This window comes from Podarcis liolepis (genome assembly GCF_965112155.1).
Source record: "Podarcis liolepis genome assembly, chromosome: 6".
Classification (NCBI taxonomy): Eukaryota; Metazoa; Chordata; class Lepidosauria; order Squamata; family Lacertidae; genus Podarcis; species Podarcis liolepis.
In genome coordinates this window covers 1,805,082-1,825,426 of record NC_139559.1, presented here as the reverse complement: position 1 = coordinate 1,825,426, position 20,345 = coordinate 1,805,082, and the positions used below count along the sequence as shown (strand labels likewise).

The following is a 20,345-nucleotide window of genomic DNA, read 5'->3' as shown; positions in this document are numbered from 1 at the left end:
GTAATGTGAATCTCACAGTGTTATTATTTTCTTTATGGGGTTGGTTCAAACCACTACTCTGATGCTCCTTTTCACAGGGTAAACTCACTGGGGATGAGTTTATGGAACCAAGGGGGCAGTGGCCCCAAAACGCTGGGGAGCCACTGAACTCAACAAATATCCTCTTCCCTTCCAGGACCAAATCTCACCAGCCCAGAAGCTGAGAGGCTTTGAGAGATGCTTTCCCCCCAGTGGGGCAGCAGCGGATGTGGGGCTGCCCTTGAGGCCTCATGTCATGCAATGCAAGAACCAGACCCAGCACATGCCAGAACACTCAGGTTTTATTGGGGGTTAGATGATCCCACAGCAGCCTCCCCAGAGATAGAAGGAGGGGGGCATGGCAACATACTGATGTCTGCTCTGGGGTTGGGGTCTTCTCAGACAAGGTGATCAGGCTGAGGGACTCAGTCCTCCTTAGTGGGGTTTCCTGTGGGTGGAAAAGGAAAAGAGTCAGCCAAGTAGTTGGGCATGTGCCCCTTAGGGCAGGCAGCAGCAATGATAGAATAATAGAATTGTAGAGTTGAAAGGGACCCCCAAGGGTCATCTAGTCCAACCCCCTGCAAGAAGGAATCTCATTTAAAGCATCCATGACAGGTGGGCATCCAACCTCTGCTTATAAACCTCCAAGGAAGGAAAGTTCGCCATCTTCCACTGTTGAATGACTCTTACTTTCAGAAGGTTCTTCCTGATGTTTAGTTGTAATTTCCTTTCCTGTAAGTTGCAGACATTGGTTGGAGTCCTACCATAGCTGTCAACTTTTCCCTTTTCTTGCAAGGAATCCTATTCGGAATAAGGGAATTTCCCTTAAAAAAGGGAAAGGTTGACAGCTATGAGTCCCACCCTCAAGAGCAGGAGAAAACAGGCTTGCTCCATCCCCCATTTGACAACCCTTTAGGTTTTTGAAGGTGTCTGTCATATTTCCTCTCAGTCTCCCCTTTCCCAGGCTAAACATTCCCAACTCCCCCAACTGTTTCTCATGAGGCTTGGTTTGCAGACCCTCGATCATCTTGGCCGCCTTCCTCTGCACACCTTCCAGCTTGTCATTATCCTTCTGAAACTGAGGTGCCCAGAACTCGAAACACAACTCCAGGTGAGCCTAGAGCAATACTATGACTTCCCTTGATCTGGACAATAGACTTCTGGTGAGGCAGCCTAGGATTGCATGAGCTTTCTTTGCTGTTGCATCACTCTTTTGACTCATGCTAAGCTTGTGGTCAATTAGGGGTCCCGTTTCCTTTTCACATGTACTGCGGTCAAGCCAGATGTCCCCCATCCCATGTGCTCCAGATCTGGCTCCTCTTGAAGCTCCGCAAGCCCCTTCCTCCACTGTGATAAGGGGGAGATCCACCATCCTTAAGTTCGTCCGTGCATAGGACAGGATGGTGCCAGCAGTCCAGCTGAGATAGACGCCTGTGGAGCCCCACAGTCTGCTCCCTGCCCACCACACACACACACACAGAGAATGAATCTTACCTAAGTTCCCGCAAACCATCATGCACTCCAGCATGGTACGAAACCGATTGCCATTCCCCCCGCAGAGCCCATAGACGAATATCTCGCACTTCCTGGTGGTTGAGTTGTAGTAGTAAAATTGTGAAAAAGCCTCACATGGGCCAGGGTCCTTTGGCAGCTTGCAAACCTCTGAGGCCACAGAAGGGGGAGAAAGAGGAAGCAGAGAGGTTTTTCTTAGGGCAGGAAGGTGTCAAGAGTTTTTAATTCCAACTTCATGTTCCTTGCATGCATTCCTCCACAGGAATAATGCAAAGCCCCTCCATAAAGGGGGAAGGAGTCGGCAGCCACCAGGTGGCGCGTTGGAAGATGGCCGACAATAACACCTCTCTGACCCATACGAGGTAATTAAGGGGCTGCTATGGGAAGTATGCAGCCTTCCCACCCCCCCAGGAGGTGGGGGGCACTGCCTTGCCAGCGGTGTTCACAATGCACCCCCTGATCCGAGAGATGGGGGTGCCGAACACTTGGCACGAGCCCTCGGTGAAGTCGGATCTTCCTGATGCCGATTCCAATTAGCGCGTGCTGGTTGCTTCAGCTCGGAATTATAATTGGAAACATACGATTGGAAATGAAGCTTAAGCACATACATCAAGTAAAGCTCGACAGATAAGACTGCTGATTAATGGATCTCTGTGACCGGGAGTGACGGATGGATAAGTAAATCTTCTGATGAATCACCACTAGGAGACTGTATGTTTGGAACAAGGGGGGGGGGGTGGAGGAAAAAACTTCTTTTTCTTTGCACAATGTGATAATAACCCTTCACCCCAGAAAGAAATAAGATCGTCACATTTTTATTAATCATAAGCAGGATTTTAAGAACTGTGTGGGATGGATTACTACAGGAGAGAAGATTGGTGAACGGTGAGAAAGAGGAAATTTTTTATGACGCAGTTAAAAAATGGCGTCTCGCCAAGACAGGCTTGCCGGAGAAAGAAGAACAGGGGGAGGAGAATCAGGATCGTTCGAAAGAGAAGGAATGTTGGAATGCAAGTTTGACCTGACAGAGCCCCCTGATTTATTTGATTTATTTGGCTAGCCTGTGAAAAAATAAAGGACAGACCGAAGATTAATTTTGTTTATGGAAGCATTGAACAGAGGCTGTCCCTGAGTGATATGGTCTTTGAAGAGTATAAAACCCACACAGAGACGCCAGTTTTCAACCTGCTTGTGAAAATCATCAGGGATCGCAAAGAAAGGAATATATGATAACAACAAGAAGAGAAAGAAAGTAATAAAGGACTATCCGGATCGAACTGGATAGAACTGTCTAATTAAAGCAGTAAAATAAGTGATGCCTGGAGTTATCCGGAATTTTGGACTCGTGTGGAGCTTGATGTATGGGTACCCTCAACAAAATTTAAAATTTGGCTGTATAATTTGGAACTAATGTGATTTGAATAATGTGATGTGATTGGCCTGTTAATAAAAATTATTTTTTTTAAAAAAAACATAAAGGGGGAAGGAGTCATGGAGCCTTCTCTTTCCAGGCAGAGCGGAATTGTGCCTTGGGCTATTTGGGCGAGTCCAGCTCAGGGACTGAATTTGAGGGACCTGCTTGTGGCAGCTGGTTCAGATCTCTGGAGCCCTCTTGCCTCTCAACCCTTTGCCAAAGCTCCCGCCCAAAGCTCTCCTTCCGAGGTCTGCAAAAACACACCAATCCCGAAAAACCTCAATTTCAAAACATGACCAAGCTCATTGGGTGACTTGGGCCAGTGGCTTCCTCTCTTAGCCTCCCTCACAGTGTTGTTGTTGTGGGGATTAAAGGAGGAAGGGAGAGAACGACGCATGCAGCCGTGAGCTCCATGGAAATGAAGGTGGGCGATAAACACCATCAACGAAGCCAATAAAATGAATTTCTGGTGGGTCCCACTTTCAGTACCTGGGCTGATTTTCCCGCAGGCTTCCTCGCAGGCCTCCTTTGTCTCAAACATGTTGCGGTTGCCCGAGCAGCCACCGTAGATGAACTGGTTGCACTTCTTCTGTGACGGGTTGTAGTAGTAACGCATCAAGTGTGCGCTGCATATTCCATCTTCAGGCAGCAACTGGCATCTGTCACTGCGAACTGTTGGAGGCAGAATGAATGGCGGTCCATGAGGGGAGCTTCTCAGGCTCCAGGGCACTTAAGTTGGCACTGCGGCTGCTGCCTCCACCAGTTGCCCAGAGAAGAGAGGGTGGGGGGAGAAGGGGTCAGGGCCTTTGCCAGTACCTGAGTCCATGCAGCTCCGGCTGCAGCCGGTGAAGCAGCACTTCTGGGTGAGGGGGCAGTCTCGGTCGTCTCTGCAGGTGTCATTGCAGGGGGCAAAGGTGCGCACCAGTTCCACTTTTGGGCACACGCCAGGGTGCTCTGGAAAAAAAGAGATGGGGAGATTGGGGGTGGAACTAATAATAATAATAATAATAATAATAATAATAATAATAATAATAATAATAATAATTTATTCATACCCCGCCCATCTGGCTGAGTTTCCCCAGCCACTCTGGGCGACTCCCAATCGAGTGTTAAAAACAATACAGCATTAAATATTAAAAACTTCCCTAAACAGGGCTGCCTTCAGATGTCTTTTAAAGATAAGATAGCTGCTTATTTCCTTCACATCTGGTGGGAGGGTGCTCCACAGGGTGGGTGGGTGCCACTACCGACAAGGCCCTCTGCCTGGTTCCCTGTAACTTGGCTTCTCGCAGGGAGGGAACCGCAAGAAGGCCCTCAGCGCGGACCTCAGTGTCCCGGCAGAACGATGGGGGTGAAGACGCTCCTTCAGGTATACAGGACCGAGGCCGTTTAGGTCTTTAAAGGTCAGGACCAACACCTTTAATTGTACTCAGAAACGTAATGGGAGCCAATGTAGGTCTTTCAAGACCGGTGTTATGTGGTCTCGGCAGCTGCTCCCAGTCACCAGTCTAGTTGCCGCATTCTGGATTAGTTGCAGTTTCCGGGTCACCTTCAAAGGTAGCCCCACGTAGAGCGCGTTGCAGTAGTCCAAGCGGGAGCTAACTAGATGACCCTTTGGAGCCCTTCCTACTTGACAGAGGCATGTGTCCAGCTTTACCTCTGGACAGGAAAGCCCATGGATGCCCCTACTCCATGCTGGGCTGTGCAACATCACCCCCCTTAAGTCGAGGTTCTCTGACTTTCCCTGCTCACCCACCCACTCCATAAAAACACAAGAAGAGCCTTCTGGATCAGGCCAATGGCCCATTTTCTCCAGGGGCCAACTGGAAGCTTCAATGGGAAGCCCACAAGAAGGACCCAAGCACGAGCCTTCTGCCCTCCTGGGGTTTCCAGCAACTGGCCTTCAGAAGCATCGCTGCCTCCAACCGTGGAGGCAAACAGAGCCATCCTGCCAAAAGTCACTGAGAACCCTCTCCTCCTCTGTGAATCTGCCTTCTAAAGCCATCTAGTGTGGAATCTAGACACGTATAAGAAAGGTTGTGAAAGTGCTTTTTGAAAAACAGTTTTGAAAAATATATGGAATTTGCCATAGCTCACCATCACCACCTAGTGTTACATTTGTATAATGCACTTTACAACACACTGAAAATGTTTTATTTGCGGCTGTAGAGCTGAGTCCCAGGTTGGTGGCCGCCATCGCCTCCTGTGGGAGGGAGTTCCATAGCTCAACTATGTGCTGCTGTGTGAAGACGTCCTTTCTCCTAATGAACTCCTGTGTTTACAGCTTCATATGCATATCTCTGGATATTTCTGAAATGCGCTAGGTGGCCCATGCCACCAAGAAAAGCCCTGGAATTGTGTTTGGTGTGCCAGGACTCACTCCTGGAACACCATATAGCTTGGCATTAGGGAGTGGAGACTGCGTGAGCGGCAGCCAAGTGGGCCTGAGCCCCAACATCTCTTCCTGGGCAGAATTTAATACTGGTTCTCCCACCCACAAGCACTCAACTGCTCCCCCCACAATCAGGTCCCCATCTCTTTCCCCACCCAAGAAATACCTTCTTCAGCCACCTGGCAAGTCTGTCCACACCCGTTGCTGCAGCACTTCTGGATTGGCAAGTAGAGTCCTGAGCCACAGTCCTGGTCGTTGTTGCAAGTCGTTGAGCAGTTCGCAGCCTGGTCTGGCTGGGGGCTCAGCCTGGGGCAGTATCCAGGGTAGACTGGGGATGAAACTAGAATGTAAGAAGCTAAGAAGGGCCTGCTGGATCAGGCCAATGGCCCACCTGGTCCAGCATCCTCTTCTCGCAGTGGCCAAACAGGTCACCCAAAGGGGATGCCTGCCTGAGTTTTCCACCCCAATAGACACCAAACCCCCTTGTGTGTATGCATGGGTGGTCAAGAGCACATCTGGGTCAGAAGGTGAGGCAGATGGGAGGTTCCCGACTTCATTTCTCCCCCCAAAAGAGGGGCTGCTGCTTACCCTCAAGTGGGAGTATGCACTGATGCCCACAGGCAGTCTGGCAGCAGCGCTCGCTCCCTGGACAGCTGTCATCTGTGGAGCAGAACTGGCCACACTGGGTGTCATTGTTTTGGATCAGAGTAGGACAGGTGCCAGGCTTCCCTGTGATGGAGAGAGAGAGAGAGAGAGAGAGAGAGAGAGAGAGAGAGAGAGAGAGAGAGAAATGGATTACTAAGCCATTACTAAAATGGACTGTTGTTGTTTAGTCGTTTCCGACTCTTCGTGACCAGAGCACGCCAGGCACTCCTGTCTTCCACTGCCTCCCGCAGTTTGGTCAAACTCATGCTGGTCGCTTCCAGAACACTGTCCCACCATCTTGTCCTCTGTCGTCCCCTTCTCCTTGTGCCCTCCACCTTTCCCCACATCAGGGTCTTTTCCAGGGACTCTTCTCTTCTCATGAGGTGGCCAAAGTCTTGGAGCCTCAGCTTTAGGATTTGTCCTTCCAGGGAGCACTCAGGGCTGATTTCCTTAAGAATGGATAGGTTTGATCTTCTTGCAGTCCATGGGACTCTCAAGAGTCTCCTCCAGCACCAGAATTCAAAATCAGTAATGGGTGGACTAAAATGAATTACTAACCATTGATAATCTTAAAATTCAGGTGGGTCTGCAAAGCATACGCCTGAAGCATTGAAAGCCAGGGGAAAGAGATGCTTCTTCAACCTCCTTCCGAAGCTGCACCATGGAGGTGTCATCTGCTACTGAGTCAGGTTTCAGGTCCTGGCATTGATTTACAAAGCCCTGAACAACTTGGGTCCAGGAGAGCCCGGGGATCACATGAACCCTGATGTTCCAGCTCAATCACTGAGATCATCAGCAGGAGCATCTTTGGTCATTTCTTGGGTTGCTGAGGCTTCTTTGACAACAACCAAGTTGTCATTGGCCCACTCCTGTGGAACTCCCTGCCACTGGAGACTCAGGCCTGTACAGGAAATTGAGACTATATCCCCCACAATGGTCTGCTGGTGTTTGTTTCTAATTTGGTTTTTGTTTTTAATTTTAATTTTTTATGATAAGATACGATAATCTTTATTGTCATTGTCCCATACAAATCAACAAAATTGAAAAAAAATCTACACTAGACATTCAAAAACCAACAAGCCTGATTTCCCAGCTATCCCAGCCTGGTTAACCCCCTAAGAACTCTGATGCCCCATAATTAAATACAATATACTCCCACAGAGACTACCTTACACTTCGTTTAAAACCAAAATCGCATTTGGACAGAAACTGTTTCTCAGGCGGCTAGTCCTAGTCTTTATAACCCTGTACCTTCTTCCAGAAGGCAGAAGCTGAAAGGGTGCGCACTATCCTGCGCTATCTCTGCTGCTTTCTTATGGCACCTGGAAGCATAGATTTGATCCAAGGTGGGAAGAGTGCACCCAAATATTCTCTCCGCAGTCTTTACAACCCTGGACAGCATTGTTTTTCCCCTGGCCGTGCAGCTCCCAAACCACAAACACACAGACCATAAGTTGATACACTCTCAACAGTACAATGGTAAAAGGCCATCAACAGGTCTTTTGAGAGATTGTTTTTCCAGAGGATAATTATTTTATTGCCTGGTTTTATGTCTTTATGTCTAAACCACTGTAAAATGTTTTATTCAACAAACAAGCAGTACAAATTCAGATACAAAGAAATAGGTCAAAATGCAGCGGCATCAGTGAAAAGGGACAACCAAAGCCAGGGAGCCGAATCAATGAATCCTGCCAATCTACGTAGGTGTCCCCCTGTCCCAGGAAGCAGAAAGGGAGCCCAGCTTGCCACAGGGGCATGGACACACCGTGTGGGGTCTTCCCTTCTTCTCTCAGCTTCCCACCACGTGTGTCACAGGAGGGAGGCTGGGGGCTGAGTCAGCCTGTGGTTGGTGGGGATGCCTCTCTCTAGCAAGCAGATCCAAACTGATGTGTCAGGCATGGAGGAAAGCCCCAGGGCCAGATCCTACGCCTGCCTGCCAGGACTCCTTCAGCCAAGAGCAGGGAGTGAGCGATGGCTCCTCCCAAGAGAGGGAGGAACAGAAGATGTTATCTGACCTGGCAGAGGCAACTGTAGCTCAGGTGGAAGAGTGTGAGACTCCTAAATATTCCTGCATTGCAAGGGGCCCTCGTGGTCTCTCCCAACTCTCCCATTCTGTGTTCCTAGGATCCTACGAAGGCTCATGCTAGCTTCACTGTTAGGAGAGAGGCAGCGGGAAAACAGCAATAAAATGAAAGCAGAGCAGGAGGAGGAGTGAGTCAAACAACAAGAAGGTTTCTGTGAACACATCATAGACAGCGGGGCTTTTAAATAGAGGAAGTGTCAGATCATTGCTACACCTTGCCCAATATTGTCGGCAGTGGCTGGCAGTAGACTTCAGGGGAGGTATTCTGCCCACTGAGCTTCAGCCCCATCCCAAAGGGGGGGAGAGGGAAAGACCAGGCGGAAACTAATACCTTCTGATCACAGAATTATCAGAGGGTAGAGTTGGAAGGGATGAAGAGGGTCATCTGGTCCAATGCAGGAGTCATGGCTAAACAGGACCACAACTTTAATGCAGTTTGAAAAACCCAAACAATGTACAAAGGGGGGGGGGATGAATAAACACATCATAACCATATGTAAAAGCAGCACAGCTGCATAGTGACCCGTAATATCTATGTCTGACCAATAGCACTATTCTGAAATGGTTTGGGTGAATTATTGTTATCAGGGCTTCTTTTCAGCCAGAACTCAGTGAATTCCTCTCAGGTGGGTGCCATTGCCATTCTTAGAGAATGAGGGAGGTGTTCATGGTGAGTTCTGACACCTTTTTTTCTAGAAAAATAGCAATTCTTCTTCTTCTTCTTCTTCTTCTTCTTCTTCTTCTTCTTCTTCTTCTTCTTCTTCTTCTTCTTCTTCTTCTTCTTTGCAAACCACCCTATACCTCAAGTCTCAGGGCAGTTCACAGGATAAAGTCACAATATAAAAACACAAAATACACAATAATCAAACAAACCCCCCCCCCCAATAAACACCAACCCAATAAACCACCCCAAGGCGTTTTAAAAGGGCATTGGGAGGAGAATCAACTAAAGGCCTGGTTAATGAGGAATGTTTTTGCCTGGTGCCTAATGGTTTATAATGAAGGTACCAGGCAAATCTCCCTGGGGAAAGCATTCCACAAACAGGGAGCCACTGCAGAAAAGGCCTGCTCTTGCGAACATAAAGTTCTTTCTTAAATTCTGAAAACATAAGATCATCGGCCCATAAGATCATTTCACCCACCTCAAGTCTGATCCGTCTTGCCCCTGACAGCAGGATCTATAGGGAAGGGGAAGCTATGGAACAGGAGATGGTGGTTTCCTGGCAATGAGGACTCTTTCAACTACCCATTCAGGGTTTCGTACAGGAGCCCCAAGCCAGCACAGCCAGAAGATGCAGAGGCTCATGAGAATTGTGGCCAATTCAGAGGGAGGCTGCCTTAGAGAGTGTTTCCCACGGGGGCTTAGAAAGATGGAGATAGGGACAAGGGAGTCCAAGGAGACACTCACCTAGAGGTATCTGACCAGACACAGGACCCAGCTCGCCCCAGAAGGCAAGGAGCGCAACCAGGCAGAGGCCAATGGACTTCATGGCGAAGCAGGTCTGAGTCCCCTGCCTGCTCCCAGAAGGCTTTATATCCCATGCAGAAGGAACTGACAGCACATTTGGAAATCTCTCAGCTCCACCCAGAACAAACAGAAAGCAGAAAGGAATGGATTGGTTGGGAAAGGCTGGAGTATCTGAGTGACCGGAGATGAACCTTTCCAAGCCAGCACCCCATTCGTAGGCAGGCGATGACTCTGTCCTGGGCGTGGCCCTTCTGTTATCAAAATGCAAAGGATCACAGAAATGAGGAGCTGCCTCCAGGCGCTTCCAAGTGCCAGGGGAAGTGCAGCCAAAAGCCAGGAGACCCAATGCCAGCCTTGAGTCTGGGTGGGCTTGTGCCTGGGGCATTCAGAAAGAGGGCATCAGCCATGCTAAAGGGAAAAGGGCCCCTTGGCTGCAGGAGGCAGGTGTATTCCCCTCTCCAGAGTGGATGTCATTGCCCACTTGGGCTGCTTTCATGAGAAGAAGAGGTTCCAGGCGAGGTGGGAACAGAGCTGAACTGGGAGAAGGAGGAGAAAGTGCTTACCTGGATTCTGGCTGGAGGCAGGTGTCAGTTGACCCCAGGGAGCAAGGAGCCCCACAAGGAGGAGAAGGCCACCCCACCACAGGGTGAACAAGCTAAGTCTGCTGCCCAGCCCACGACTCACTTATATCTCAGAAAACAGGTTCAATGGGGGATTCCCGAAGAAGGTGGTGAAGGAATAAGGGACAGAGGTCTGGACAGCATCAATAAAAAGGGACAAACCAAGCAAGGTAACTGCCAATCTACGTAGGTGTCCACCTGTCCCAGGAAGCAGACAGTGATCTCTGCTTGCCACAGGGGCATGGACACACCATGTGGGGTCTTCCCTTCTTCTCTCAGCTTCCCACCACGTGTGTCACAGGAGCAGAGGGAGACTGAGTGTTGAGTCAGCCTGTGGTTGGTGGGGACGCCTCTCTCTAGCATGCACATCCAAACTGACGTGTCACGCATGGAGGAAAGTCCCAGGGCCAGATCCTACGCCTGCCTGCCAGGACTCCTTCAGCCAAGAACAGGGAGTGAGCGATGGCTCCTCCCAAGAGAGGGAGGAACAGAAGATGTTATCTGACCTGGCAAAGGCAATAAAATGAAAGCAGAGCAGGAGGAGGAGTGAGTCAAGCAACAAGAAGGTTTCTGTGAACACATCATAGACAGCAAGGCTCTTAAATAGAGGAAGTGTCAGATCATTGCTACACCTTGCCCAATATTGTCAGCCCTGGCTAGCAGTAGACTTCAGGGGAGGTATTTTGCCCACTGAGTTTCAGTCCCATCCCAAAGGGGAGAGAGGGAAAGACCAGGCGGAAACATTAGCTTCTGATCACAGAATTATCGAAGGGTAGACTGCAAGAAGATCAAACCTCTCCATTCTGCAGGAAATCAGCCCTGAGTGCTCGGTGGAAGGACAGATCCTGAAGCTGAGGCGCCAATACTTTGGCCACTTCATGAGAAGAGAAGACTTCCTGATGTTGGGAAAGATGGAGGGCACAGGGAGAAGAGGACGACAGAGGACGAGATGGTGGGACAGTGTTCTCAAAGCTACCATCATGAGTTTGACCAAACTGCAGGAGGCAGTGCAAGACAGAAGTGCCTGGCATGCTCTGGTCCAGGGGGTCACGAAGAGTCGGACACGACTAAACGACTAAACAACAACAAGAGTTGGAAGGGCCGCAAAGGGTCATCTGGTCCAATGCAGGAGTCATGGCTTAACAGGACCACAACTTTAATATAGTTTGAAAAACCCAAGCAGTGTACAAAGGGGGGAAAATGAATAAACACATCGTAACAATATGTAAAAGCAGCATAAAAATACAACCACACAGCTACAATGTGACCCGTAATATCTATGTCTGACCAATAGCACTATTCTGAAATGGTTTGGGTGAATTATTATCAGGGCTTCTTTTCAGCTGGAACTCAGTGAGTTCCTCTCAGGTAGGTGCCATTGCCATTCTGAGAGAATGAGGGAGGTGTTCATGGTGAGTTCTGACACCTCTTTTTCTATAAAAATAGCAATTCTTCTTCTTCTTCTTCTTCTTCTTCTTCTTCTTCTTCTTCTTCTTCTTCTTCTTCTTCTTCGCAAACCACCCTATACCTCAAGTCTCAGGACAGTTCACAGGATAAAGTCACAATATAAAAACACAAAATGAGCTTCCAGGTGAGGTGGGAACAGAGCTGAACAGTGTCTGGGGCTGACAAGCCTCACACCCCTAAGAACATAAGAAGAGTCGAGGGGCCACTAGGGGCGCATCAGAAGATGGCTGACAATAACATCTCTCCGACCCACATGAGGTAATTAGGAGGCTGTGATGGGAGTAAATAGGCTCCCTACCCCCCCCAGGATTGTGGGGGGGGGGGGCTGCCCTTGCCTGCTGTGCCCTATACCACCCCCGAATTTGTGGGGATGGGGGCACTAGGCAGAATGCCCTCCTGTGGGATCTCGGCGCTCCTGGACGCTGTCTCTGATCCGCGCCACTAGCTGCAAGAACTTCAAAAGAAACAATTAGGAGGAAGCGAATGCACATATTTCAAGGAAGGAGGGGGAGTAAAGACTGCTAACAGAAGAGATCTCTGATAAACAAGACGAGTCGGAGGAACAAGAATTAATCAGATGAAGATACACCAAGACTCGGTATGGCAAAAGGACTGGATGGGGGAGGGGAAAAAAACCTTTCCTTTCTTTCCTCTATGTGATTAAACAAGAATCCCCCCCCCCCACAAGTCAGAAATGTCGTTTGAAAGAATTAAGCTGTGGATTTATGTCTGTGTGGAGATAAACTTTCTAACCAAAGCATGCTTTAAGAAGAGCGTGGAATGTATAAGGGCTTTGGAATGACGCAGTTAAAAATACCGTCGCCATATTGGGAAGTTCTGTCGGAGGACTTAAGTCTGGGAGGAGAAATAGAGAAATAGAGCTGTTTTTATATTGTGGGTGAAACTCCTCAGAGGGACTTAAGAATGACAGTTCTGTGATTAAAATAAAAAAAATCCTTCCAGTAGCACCTTAAAGACCAACTAAGTTAGTTCTTGGTATGAGCTTTCGTGTGCATGCACACTTCTTCAGATACCATGCACACGAAAGCTCATACCAAGAACTAACTTAGTTGGCCTTTAAGGTGCTACTGGAAGGAATTTTTTATTTTGACTATGGCAGACCAACACGGCTACCTATCTGTAACTAGTTCTGTGATTAATGATGGAAAGAGCGATATTATCTATGAATGCGATGATATATGGAAACCATCTCGATTTGAGGATTGGACGAACGGAAAAATTCACACAGGATTATTATTGGTGTTTATCGGCTTAAGGAGATTATCAGAAGAGATTGTAAAGAAAAAAGAGAAAATATACGAACAAGATGAGATGTGGAAACAGCAAGATAAGACTGGATAGAATTATGAACTATGTTTGGACTGATTTGAACATTAACGCAGTAGCAAGAAGATGATCAGAATCCCCCTTCGGATCTTGAAATATGGGTCCCCTCAACAAAATTTAAAATTCGGCTTTGTAATTCGGAATTTATGAGATGTGATTTGATTTGATTGGTCGGTTAATAAAAATTATTTTTTAAAAAAAGAACACAAGAAGAGTCTGCTGGATCAGGCCAATGCACCATCTCATACCCTCCAACATTCCTCAGGTGAAAATAGGGACGTTTCTCACTTCACCACAACTGACCCTCCTTGACCCCTCATCCCCTCACAAAATACTTCCTATCAGAAGAAGGGCGAGTGCCGCCATTGCCAGTCTAGCTTGGTGATTTACTGGATACTCACTTATAGCAGCTTCAAGGCAGCCACTTGCTCCAAACTGAGCCTTCTTGAGTCTCTGCCCTCAGGCAACTTTGCCCAAGGTCTGAAGGTGGACCCTCCATGGCCTCCCACCTGCTGCCTCCTCTGCGCTCTTGCACCAGGGACTGTGGGGAGGAAGCACTTGGTTCCTCAGGTACAGCAGAAGGCACCTTTCCAGGCTAATAATAATAATAATAATAATAATAATAATAATAATAATAATGTCTTCTAAATAATAATAGTCATGATGATGATGGAATCTAGATAGATTGCCTCTTGCACTGGAGGTCTCACCAAGGTCAAGGCTGCCTTGATTTCTAATCGGCAGTGTATGTGTGTGCAGAAAAAGATAAAAAATCAAAGTCCGCTTTGGAAAGCCACTCCCCTGGAGGAAGGGTATTTCCCAAGGAGACCGCAGAGCAAACCAAACTGAGTAAACGGCAGGAGGAGAAAGGGTGACACCAAGGAGGTGGGTTTGATTCCTATAGGTGCCAGCTGAGAAAGGTGGAAGGGACTCCCCAGAGGTCATCTAGCTCATCCCTCTGCAAGGCAGGAATCATAGCTATTAAATCCTAGAATAACTGACAGCGAAAGGACCCTGAGGGTCATCTAGTTCAGTGTTTCCCAACCGGTGTTCCGCGGCACACTAGTGTGCCGCCGGACGTTGCCTAGTGTGCCGTGGGAGGGAGGCGGGCGAGTCGGGCTAATCCTCCGGCCCCGCTCCCCCGGGGAACGTGCCCCGTCATCCGCTTCTGCCTTGCTCCCTGTGACAGGAATTCCCAAAACTGCATCAGCACCTGCCGCTTGCCCAGCAGCCCCGGCGCTGCCTTGCGCCCGGCGCCCCCGCCATCCTCGGCGCAGGGAGCGAGGGGCGCGCAGGCAGGCGCTGCCCGGCGGAGCGACGGCTCCTTCCGAGCGGCTGGCAGTGTCTGGGCATGACTGGCCTCCCGCCTGGTCCCGCGGCGGCTGCAGACGCGGCCGAAGCAGCGCAGGGAAGGAGACGCCCGGCCGCCCAGCCCAGCCCCGCACGCTCCCACTCTCTCTCGGCGGCCGGGGAGCGGGGCCAAAGCGGGCCCCCACCTGAGTGGCGGCTGCGTGAGCCAATAGGCGAGCTGGGGCAGAGGGGGAGGCGGGGCTCCGGAGAACAAAGGAGGGAGGGGGCACCCGGGAGAAGGGTGCGGGGCGGGAGGAGCGGGGAGCGCGGCGCTGCGCCCGGGACGCCCCAGTTCCGCCGGGTTAGAAGCCGGCGGCCTACCTCTGCTGGCCGTGGAAGGCAGCCGGGTCTGGGTCGCGCCCCGAGAGTGGCGGGGTCCGCGCACAGCCTGCCCTCCAGGCTGGGAAGTGGCTCCTAGGCTCTGCCTGAAGCCACGCAGAGCCCGCAACGCGCCCTCGCTCTGCTGCCTCCTCCCACCCCGGCAAGGGGAAGGGAAAAAACTTTCACATTTGTGCGTCCCTCCCGGCGTGACGCTGCGCGCTGACGTCACGGGGCGGGGCTTTAATGGTGGTGTGCCGCGAGATTTTTTTCCGGTAAACAGGTGTGCCGTTGCCCAAAAACGTTTGGGAAACACTGATCTAGTTCATAGGGTGTTGCTTAGGGAATGCTATTCAGCCCCGTGGAACCTTCAATGTGGGGTTCCGCAGGGCTCAATCCTGTCCCCCACAATAATAATAATAATAATAATAATTAAAATAATTAAAATAATTATAATTATAACAACAACAACAACAACAACAACAACAACAACAACAACAACGATGCTTAACATCTATGTGAAACCTCTAAGTGGGATTATCTGGAGGTTTGGAGTCTGCTGTGAGCAATATGCTGATGACACTCAGCTCTGTTTCTCCTTTACATCTGCAGGTGAGGCAGTGGAAGTTCTGGATCAGTGTCTTGCCTCAATAATGGAGCCAACAAACTGAAGCTCAACCCAGATAAGACAGAGGCCCTGTTAGTGAGTGGTTCCCTAGAACAGATGACTGGGAGGTTGCGTGCTCTTGGTGGGGTTACGCTTCCCCTGAAGGAGCAGGTTCATAGCCTGGGGGTCCTCCTGAATCCTTTGCTGTCGCTCGAGGCTCAGATGGCCTCAGTGGCCAGGAGTGCCTTCTATCAGCTTTGGCTGGTGGTCCAGCTACGCCCCATCTGGACAGAGACAGTCTAACTCCTGTTGTCTATGCTTTGGTAACCTCAAGGTTAGATAACTGCAATGTGTTCTATGTAGGGCTGCCTCTGAAGACAAGTTTGGAAACTTCAGCTAGTGCAGAATTCAGCGGCCAGGTTGCTCACCAGGGCAAGGACAGTTTGAGCCTATTACACCGATCCTGGTCCCACTGCTCTGGCTGCCAATTAGTTTTCAGGCCCAATTAAAAGTCCAATTTTGACCTATAAAGCTTTAAACAGCTTAGGACCGCAATACCTCAAGGACTGCCTATTTCCATATGAACCTACCCGGGACCTTAGATAATCTTCCGAGGCCCTTCTTGTGTGCCTCCTCCTTCAGCGGTCCAGAGGGTGGCAACACGAGAGCGGGCCTTTTATTTTCTTTTTGTGTATAATTTTTATTAAATTTTCTGTTTTACAATCTAGAATATTCATTTAAACAACCTGAAAAGTCAATGACTTCTCCTTGCTCTCTTTCCATGGTTCATTTAGCATATCATAAATTCCTTCATATTTTACATAAACTAAACCATTCAGTAATCCATTATTACACCCATCAAAACTTGTTTACACTGTTGAATTCATCTTAATGCTGCCAACGTTTTCAAGTGTACACAAGGCAAGAATCACAGTTATAAGAACATGGGGTGGTACAATAGGATGGGATGCCACGGGTCATGTAGCCCAAACCGCAGCAAGCCAAGAATCTCCAATAAAAGGATGGTCTCCCCGACCCCCTAGCAGGGGTGGGGGGTGGGTGGGAGGAACCCCAAAGAGCTACAGCAGCTGACTCCATTCCGCAAAAGGGAGAAAGAAAATCCTCCTTTACTTGGCCCATAGCTAAACCCTGGAATTCACAGCTGCAGGAGGTAGTTTTGGCCACCAACTTGGACGGCTTTAAAGGAGAGGTCGATAAATTAACGGAGGAGAAGAGAGGTGAGGACGACTCTCAGCCATTATAGCTCTGTTTCTGGAATATCCCATTGGAGGTTTCCAAGCAGAGGTTACGTGGCCATCTGTCCTGGAGGCTCAGGTGGAGATACCTGTATCACAGGCGGTTGGGCCCGGCTGGATGGCCCTCGGGTCCCTTTGCCCCTTCCCCACCACTCTCGGCTCCCAGAATGAGGCCACTCTCGTCTCCACTGCCCAAGCCCTCAAGCACTTTCGCAGCTGCTTGGCCGGCGACAGCAGGAGGGGCGAGGGGCGCCACTCTCGAATTCGAATCCTTTTCGGGCTCTGCAAAGCGCTTCCTGCTCATCCGAAGGCTGCTCTTGAGTTCGAATCCTGCTTCCAATGCGCAAAGAGCCTCCCGCTCTCACGTTCCAATCCTGCTTGCCCTGTGTAAAGCGCTTCCTTGCCTCCGAATCCTGCAGCCCTTAGAAAGGCCCCTCCCGCGAAGATGGAGAGCCACTCCTCTCCTATCCGACGGAACTCACCGCCACCTCTCCAGGATGGCGAAGAGCAGAAAGACCACCAGCAGCGGCAGGAAGAAGACCAATAGGCTGAGGGTCTCGGCGGCCAGCAGCCCCAGCAGGGCCAACCGGTAGAGCCAGCGGCTGCGCCGCTCCAGCCGCTCCAGCCCCTGCACCATCCCGAGCGGGTAGCGCAGGCAGGGCAGGGCGCCGTGCTCCGGGCGGCTGGCGCGGAAGCGCATCTGGAAGCGGTGCTCCAGGCGGCCCCAGGCGCCGGCCCGGCGTTCGGGCAAGGGCTCGTATTCCGCGGGCCCGGCCGCCGATTCTTGCGGCGACTCGAGCAAGAGCATCTCTTCCTGCAGCTTCCGGATCTCCCACTCCATCACCGGCGTCTTCTGGCGGCACAGCGGGCAGCGCGCGCGGCCGATTTCGGCGGCGCCCGACGCCTCCAGGACAGCGCCCAGGCAGCGCGCGCACAGCTCGTGGCCGCAGTTCAGGCGCGACGGGCGGTGGACGTCGCCGTCGTAAAACTCTGTGCAAATCGGGCACTCCGCATCCTCCTCTCCGTCGGGGGACGCGCGGGGCTGCGCCGAAGGAGGCTCGTTCTCGCCCGTTCCTGCCGCGCCCTTCGCATCCTCCGGTCCACCGGGCGCAGGGAGAATGCAGTCGAACTCCCCTTCAGACACAGACGCCGCCCGCTCGGGCTCAAGCGCGTCCCCGAGGAGCCCTGGGGACTTTCTGGACGCGCCATCCTCCTCGTCGCCACTCGTCGCCGCGTCTTCGGGCACCACCCGGTCTCCTTGCCCTGTTGTCGAGGCGACAGAGGCTTCATCTTCCCCCAGCGCTCCCTCCTGGGCCTGGCAAAGGGTGCCGGTGCCCCGCGAGCCGCCCTCTCCTTCCTCCGGCGCGGCGAACCCCTCCGAACCGCTGGGGCTGGTGCTCGAAATCTCCGCGGGCGAACCAGGCCTGGGGCCCGCGACTCCGCCGCTCCAGGCCAGGCTTCGCTCCGTTTGGCGGCGTCGAGGCTCCGGGTTCGAGGTCAGAGAGCTGCGCCAGGCGGCCCCTGGCGATCCTCGGGGGCCGGTTCGGGGGTCCGCGCACCCCACGGGTGGGTGCGGCTGAGCGTCTCGGAGTTCGCCGGCGTCTTTTTGCCCGTAGAGCGGTGAGCGCTTTCGGCTGCCAAATAATACGAGGACAGATTCTCGACGGACCGGTTTGGCGACTCGCAAGGCGGCTGTTTCCGTATCTGGAGACAGGCGCGACCTGCTCCACAGAAGAGGCCTTCCAGGTGGGCGGCTGCTCAGCCGAAGCCACCCACGAATCTTTCGACGGAACGACCTGGCGCCCTTGGGCTGTTGGCTTGTTTTTGACGGAAGGAAGAAGGGGTCGATCCGAGGACGGAGTCCCGAGGATGAAAATGTGGTTCTCTCTGCCCCCCAAGCCACTTCGTGGTTCGAGGAGAAATGTCCTAAATCGTAGAAGGGGAGGAGAGGAGAGTGGGAAAGGATCCTTCAGATATAAAAGCATAGAGTGGTACAATAGAAGGGGATCCCGAAAGTCATCGAGCCAAAACCCCCAGTGGGGCAAGAATCAGAGAGATAAAAACACAGAAGGGGAGAGTTGGAAGGGGCTCCCAAGGGTCATCTAGTCCAACCTGCTGTAAAGCAGGAATCAGAGCTATAACCTCCTAGAAGGGAAGCCTAATGGTCATCTAGTCCAACCCCCCTGCCCATAGGAGTTCCTCGGTTGGCTCAAACCACCAACCTTCTGCTTAACAGCCAGACACCCTTAGTCATTGTGGCACTTTCAGGCAAGGTGAAATAATAATAATGTTGTTATTGTTTTGTTGTTTAGTCGTTTAGTCGTGTCCGCCTCTTCGTGACCCCCTGGACCAGAGCATGCCAGATACTCCTGTCTTCCACTGCCTCCCGCAGTTTGGTCAAACTCATGCTGGTAGCTTCGAGAACACTGTCCAACCACCTCATCCTCTGCCGTCCCCTTCTCCTTGGGCCCTCCATCTTTCCCAACATCAGGGTCTTTTCCAGGGAGTCTTCTCTTCTCATGAGGTGGCCAAAGTATTGGAGTCTCAGCTTCAGGATCTGTCCTTCCAGTGAGCACTCAGGGCTGATTTCCTTCAGAATGGATTGGTTTGATCTTCTTGCAGTCCATGGGACTCTCAAGAGTCTCCTCCAGCACCAGAATTCAAAAGCACCAATTCTTCGGCAATCAGCCTTTATTATGGTCCAGCTCTCACTTCCATACATCATTACTGGGATTAGCTTGAACCATATGGACCTTTGTTGGCAAGGTGATGTCTCTGCTTTTTAAGATGCTGCCTAGGTTTGTCATTGCTTTTCTTCCAAGAAGCAGGCGTCCTTTAATTTTTTGACTGCTGTCACTATCTTAGAATTACAATTCTATTATTCTGGGGTCACTAGGATGTAAGTTTGAATTGTTTATTGCACAGATGGATCCCTTTACAGACTTAACACTTGATGATCTTTTTGGACATTTAATATAATGTGTAGAGAGAGAATAGCAATCTCCAATAAGGAGTTCAAGACATTGTAACTCAAGCTATGTGTCCCAATTGAAAGAAGGTGGGGCAAGGCTCAACCCAGAAAAGTCATTTGCTTTAATTGCAACAAGGAAGGACATGGGGCAGTTTTGTAGAGCCCCCAAAGCAGGGAAATCTTCTGAGAGTAAACAACCAAACCAGAACACATGAATCTCACTGCAACCAGTAGTGATGAGAAATCAGACAGATGGTTGATAAATTTGGGGTGGCCACTTCACTGTTCATAAGCAATATAGAGTTAGGGTTGAACACTAGATTGCTTATGAACGGGGGGGGGGGGCACATGTCCCAAAAGTGATCCTTGGGGGAATCCACTTTCTTCACCCCTCCATTGCGGGAACTGTCCATTTATTCCTACTCTCTGTGGAGATACATTTCCACAGCTACTAACACTACATGTGACCTTCCACACAGGGTTGTTGTGAAGATCCATGGGGAGAATGATGAACATGAACAAAGAGCTGAACTGAAGCCACTTCCTCTTCACTTTGTTCAGCCTCCAACTGGATTCAGTCACCCAAAAAATATTCTTAACCCTGCTTAAGTACTTACAGTCACTCTAAGCACTGAAAGCACTTGCCGTCACATTTCGTAACTAAGGAATAGGCATTGCACAGAGCCATCTAGTGGATGCCTCTGAAAATTCACAGCATTCCTTCTGCAGAATCAAACTGAACTTACTCTGCATAACTGTGGCAGCAGTTGGCTTCCGTGAGCTTTATCGGGGCAGGAAATTTTCAACTGCTTCTCAGAACTTTGCCTAATTAGACCCAGCACTAACATATCCCCCAATTGTACTTGTGGAAGACTCT

At 50.6% G+C, this 20,345-nt stretch overlaps 2 protein-coding genes and 1 long non-coding RNA gene across 3 annotated transcripts in view; 1 reads left to right on the top strand and 2 right to left on the bottom strand.

Annotated features, from left to right (window-relative positions):
- LOC310709773 (ring finger protein-like) overlaps window positions 1–18,751 on the bottom strand; it is a gene marked incomplete at its 5' end in the record, with an annotated part of 80,050 nt that extends 61,299 nt beyond the window's left edge. Inside the window, 2 exons of the mRNA XM_083509815.1 lie at window positions 16,402–18,464; window positions 18,720–18,751. Of these exons, the coding sequence (XP_083365941.1) occupies window positions 16,976–18,464; window positions 18,720–18,751 (1,521 nt within the window). The 3' untranslated portion in view covers window positions 16,402–16,975. The remainder of the gene's footprint in view (window positions 1–16,401; window positions 18,465–18,719) is intronic.
- The window catches only part of LOC310708940, a 38,142-nt gene that overhangs the window by 902 nt on the left and 16,895 nt on the right, over window positions 1–20,345 (top strand). The window contains exon 2 of the long non-coding RNA XR_014527237.1: window positions 13,453–13,851. This is a non-coding gene — a long non-coding RNA (uncharacterized lncRNA). The remainder of the gene's footprint in view (window positions 1–13,452; window positions 13,852–20,345) is intronic.
- LOC310708790 (uncharacterized protein) lies at window positions 303–11,062 on the bottom strand. Its single transcript, XM_083507605.1, has 7 exons — window positions 9,473–11,062; window positions 5,925–6,065; window positions 5,503–5,664; window positions 3,761–3,898; window positions 3,434–3,616; window positions 1,513–1,680; window positions 303–466 (listed from the first exon to the last, which is right to left on the bottom strand). The coding sequence occupies exons 1-7, from the start codon at window positions 9,915–9,917 to the stop codon at window positions 444–446; spliced, it is 1,260 nt and encodes a 419-aa protein (XP_083363731.1). The 5' UTR covers window positions 9,918–11,062; the 3' UTR covers window positions 303–443.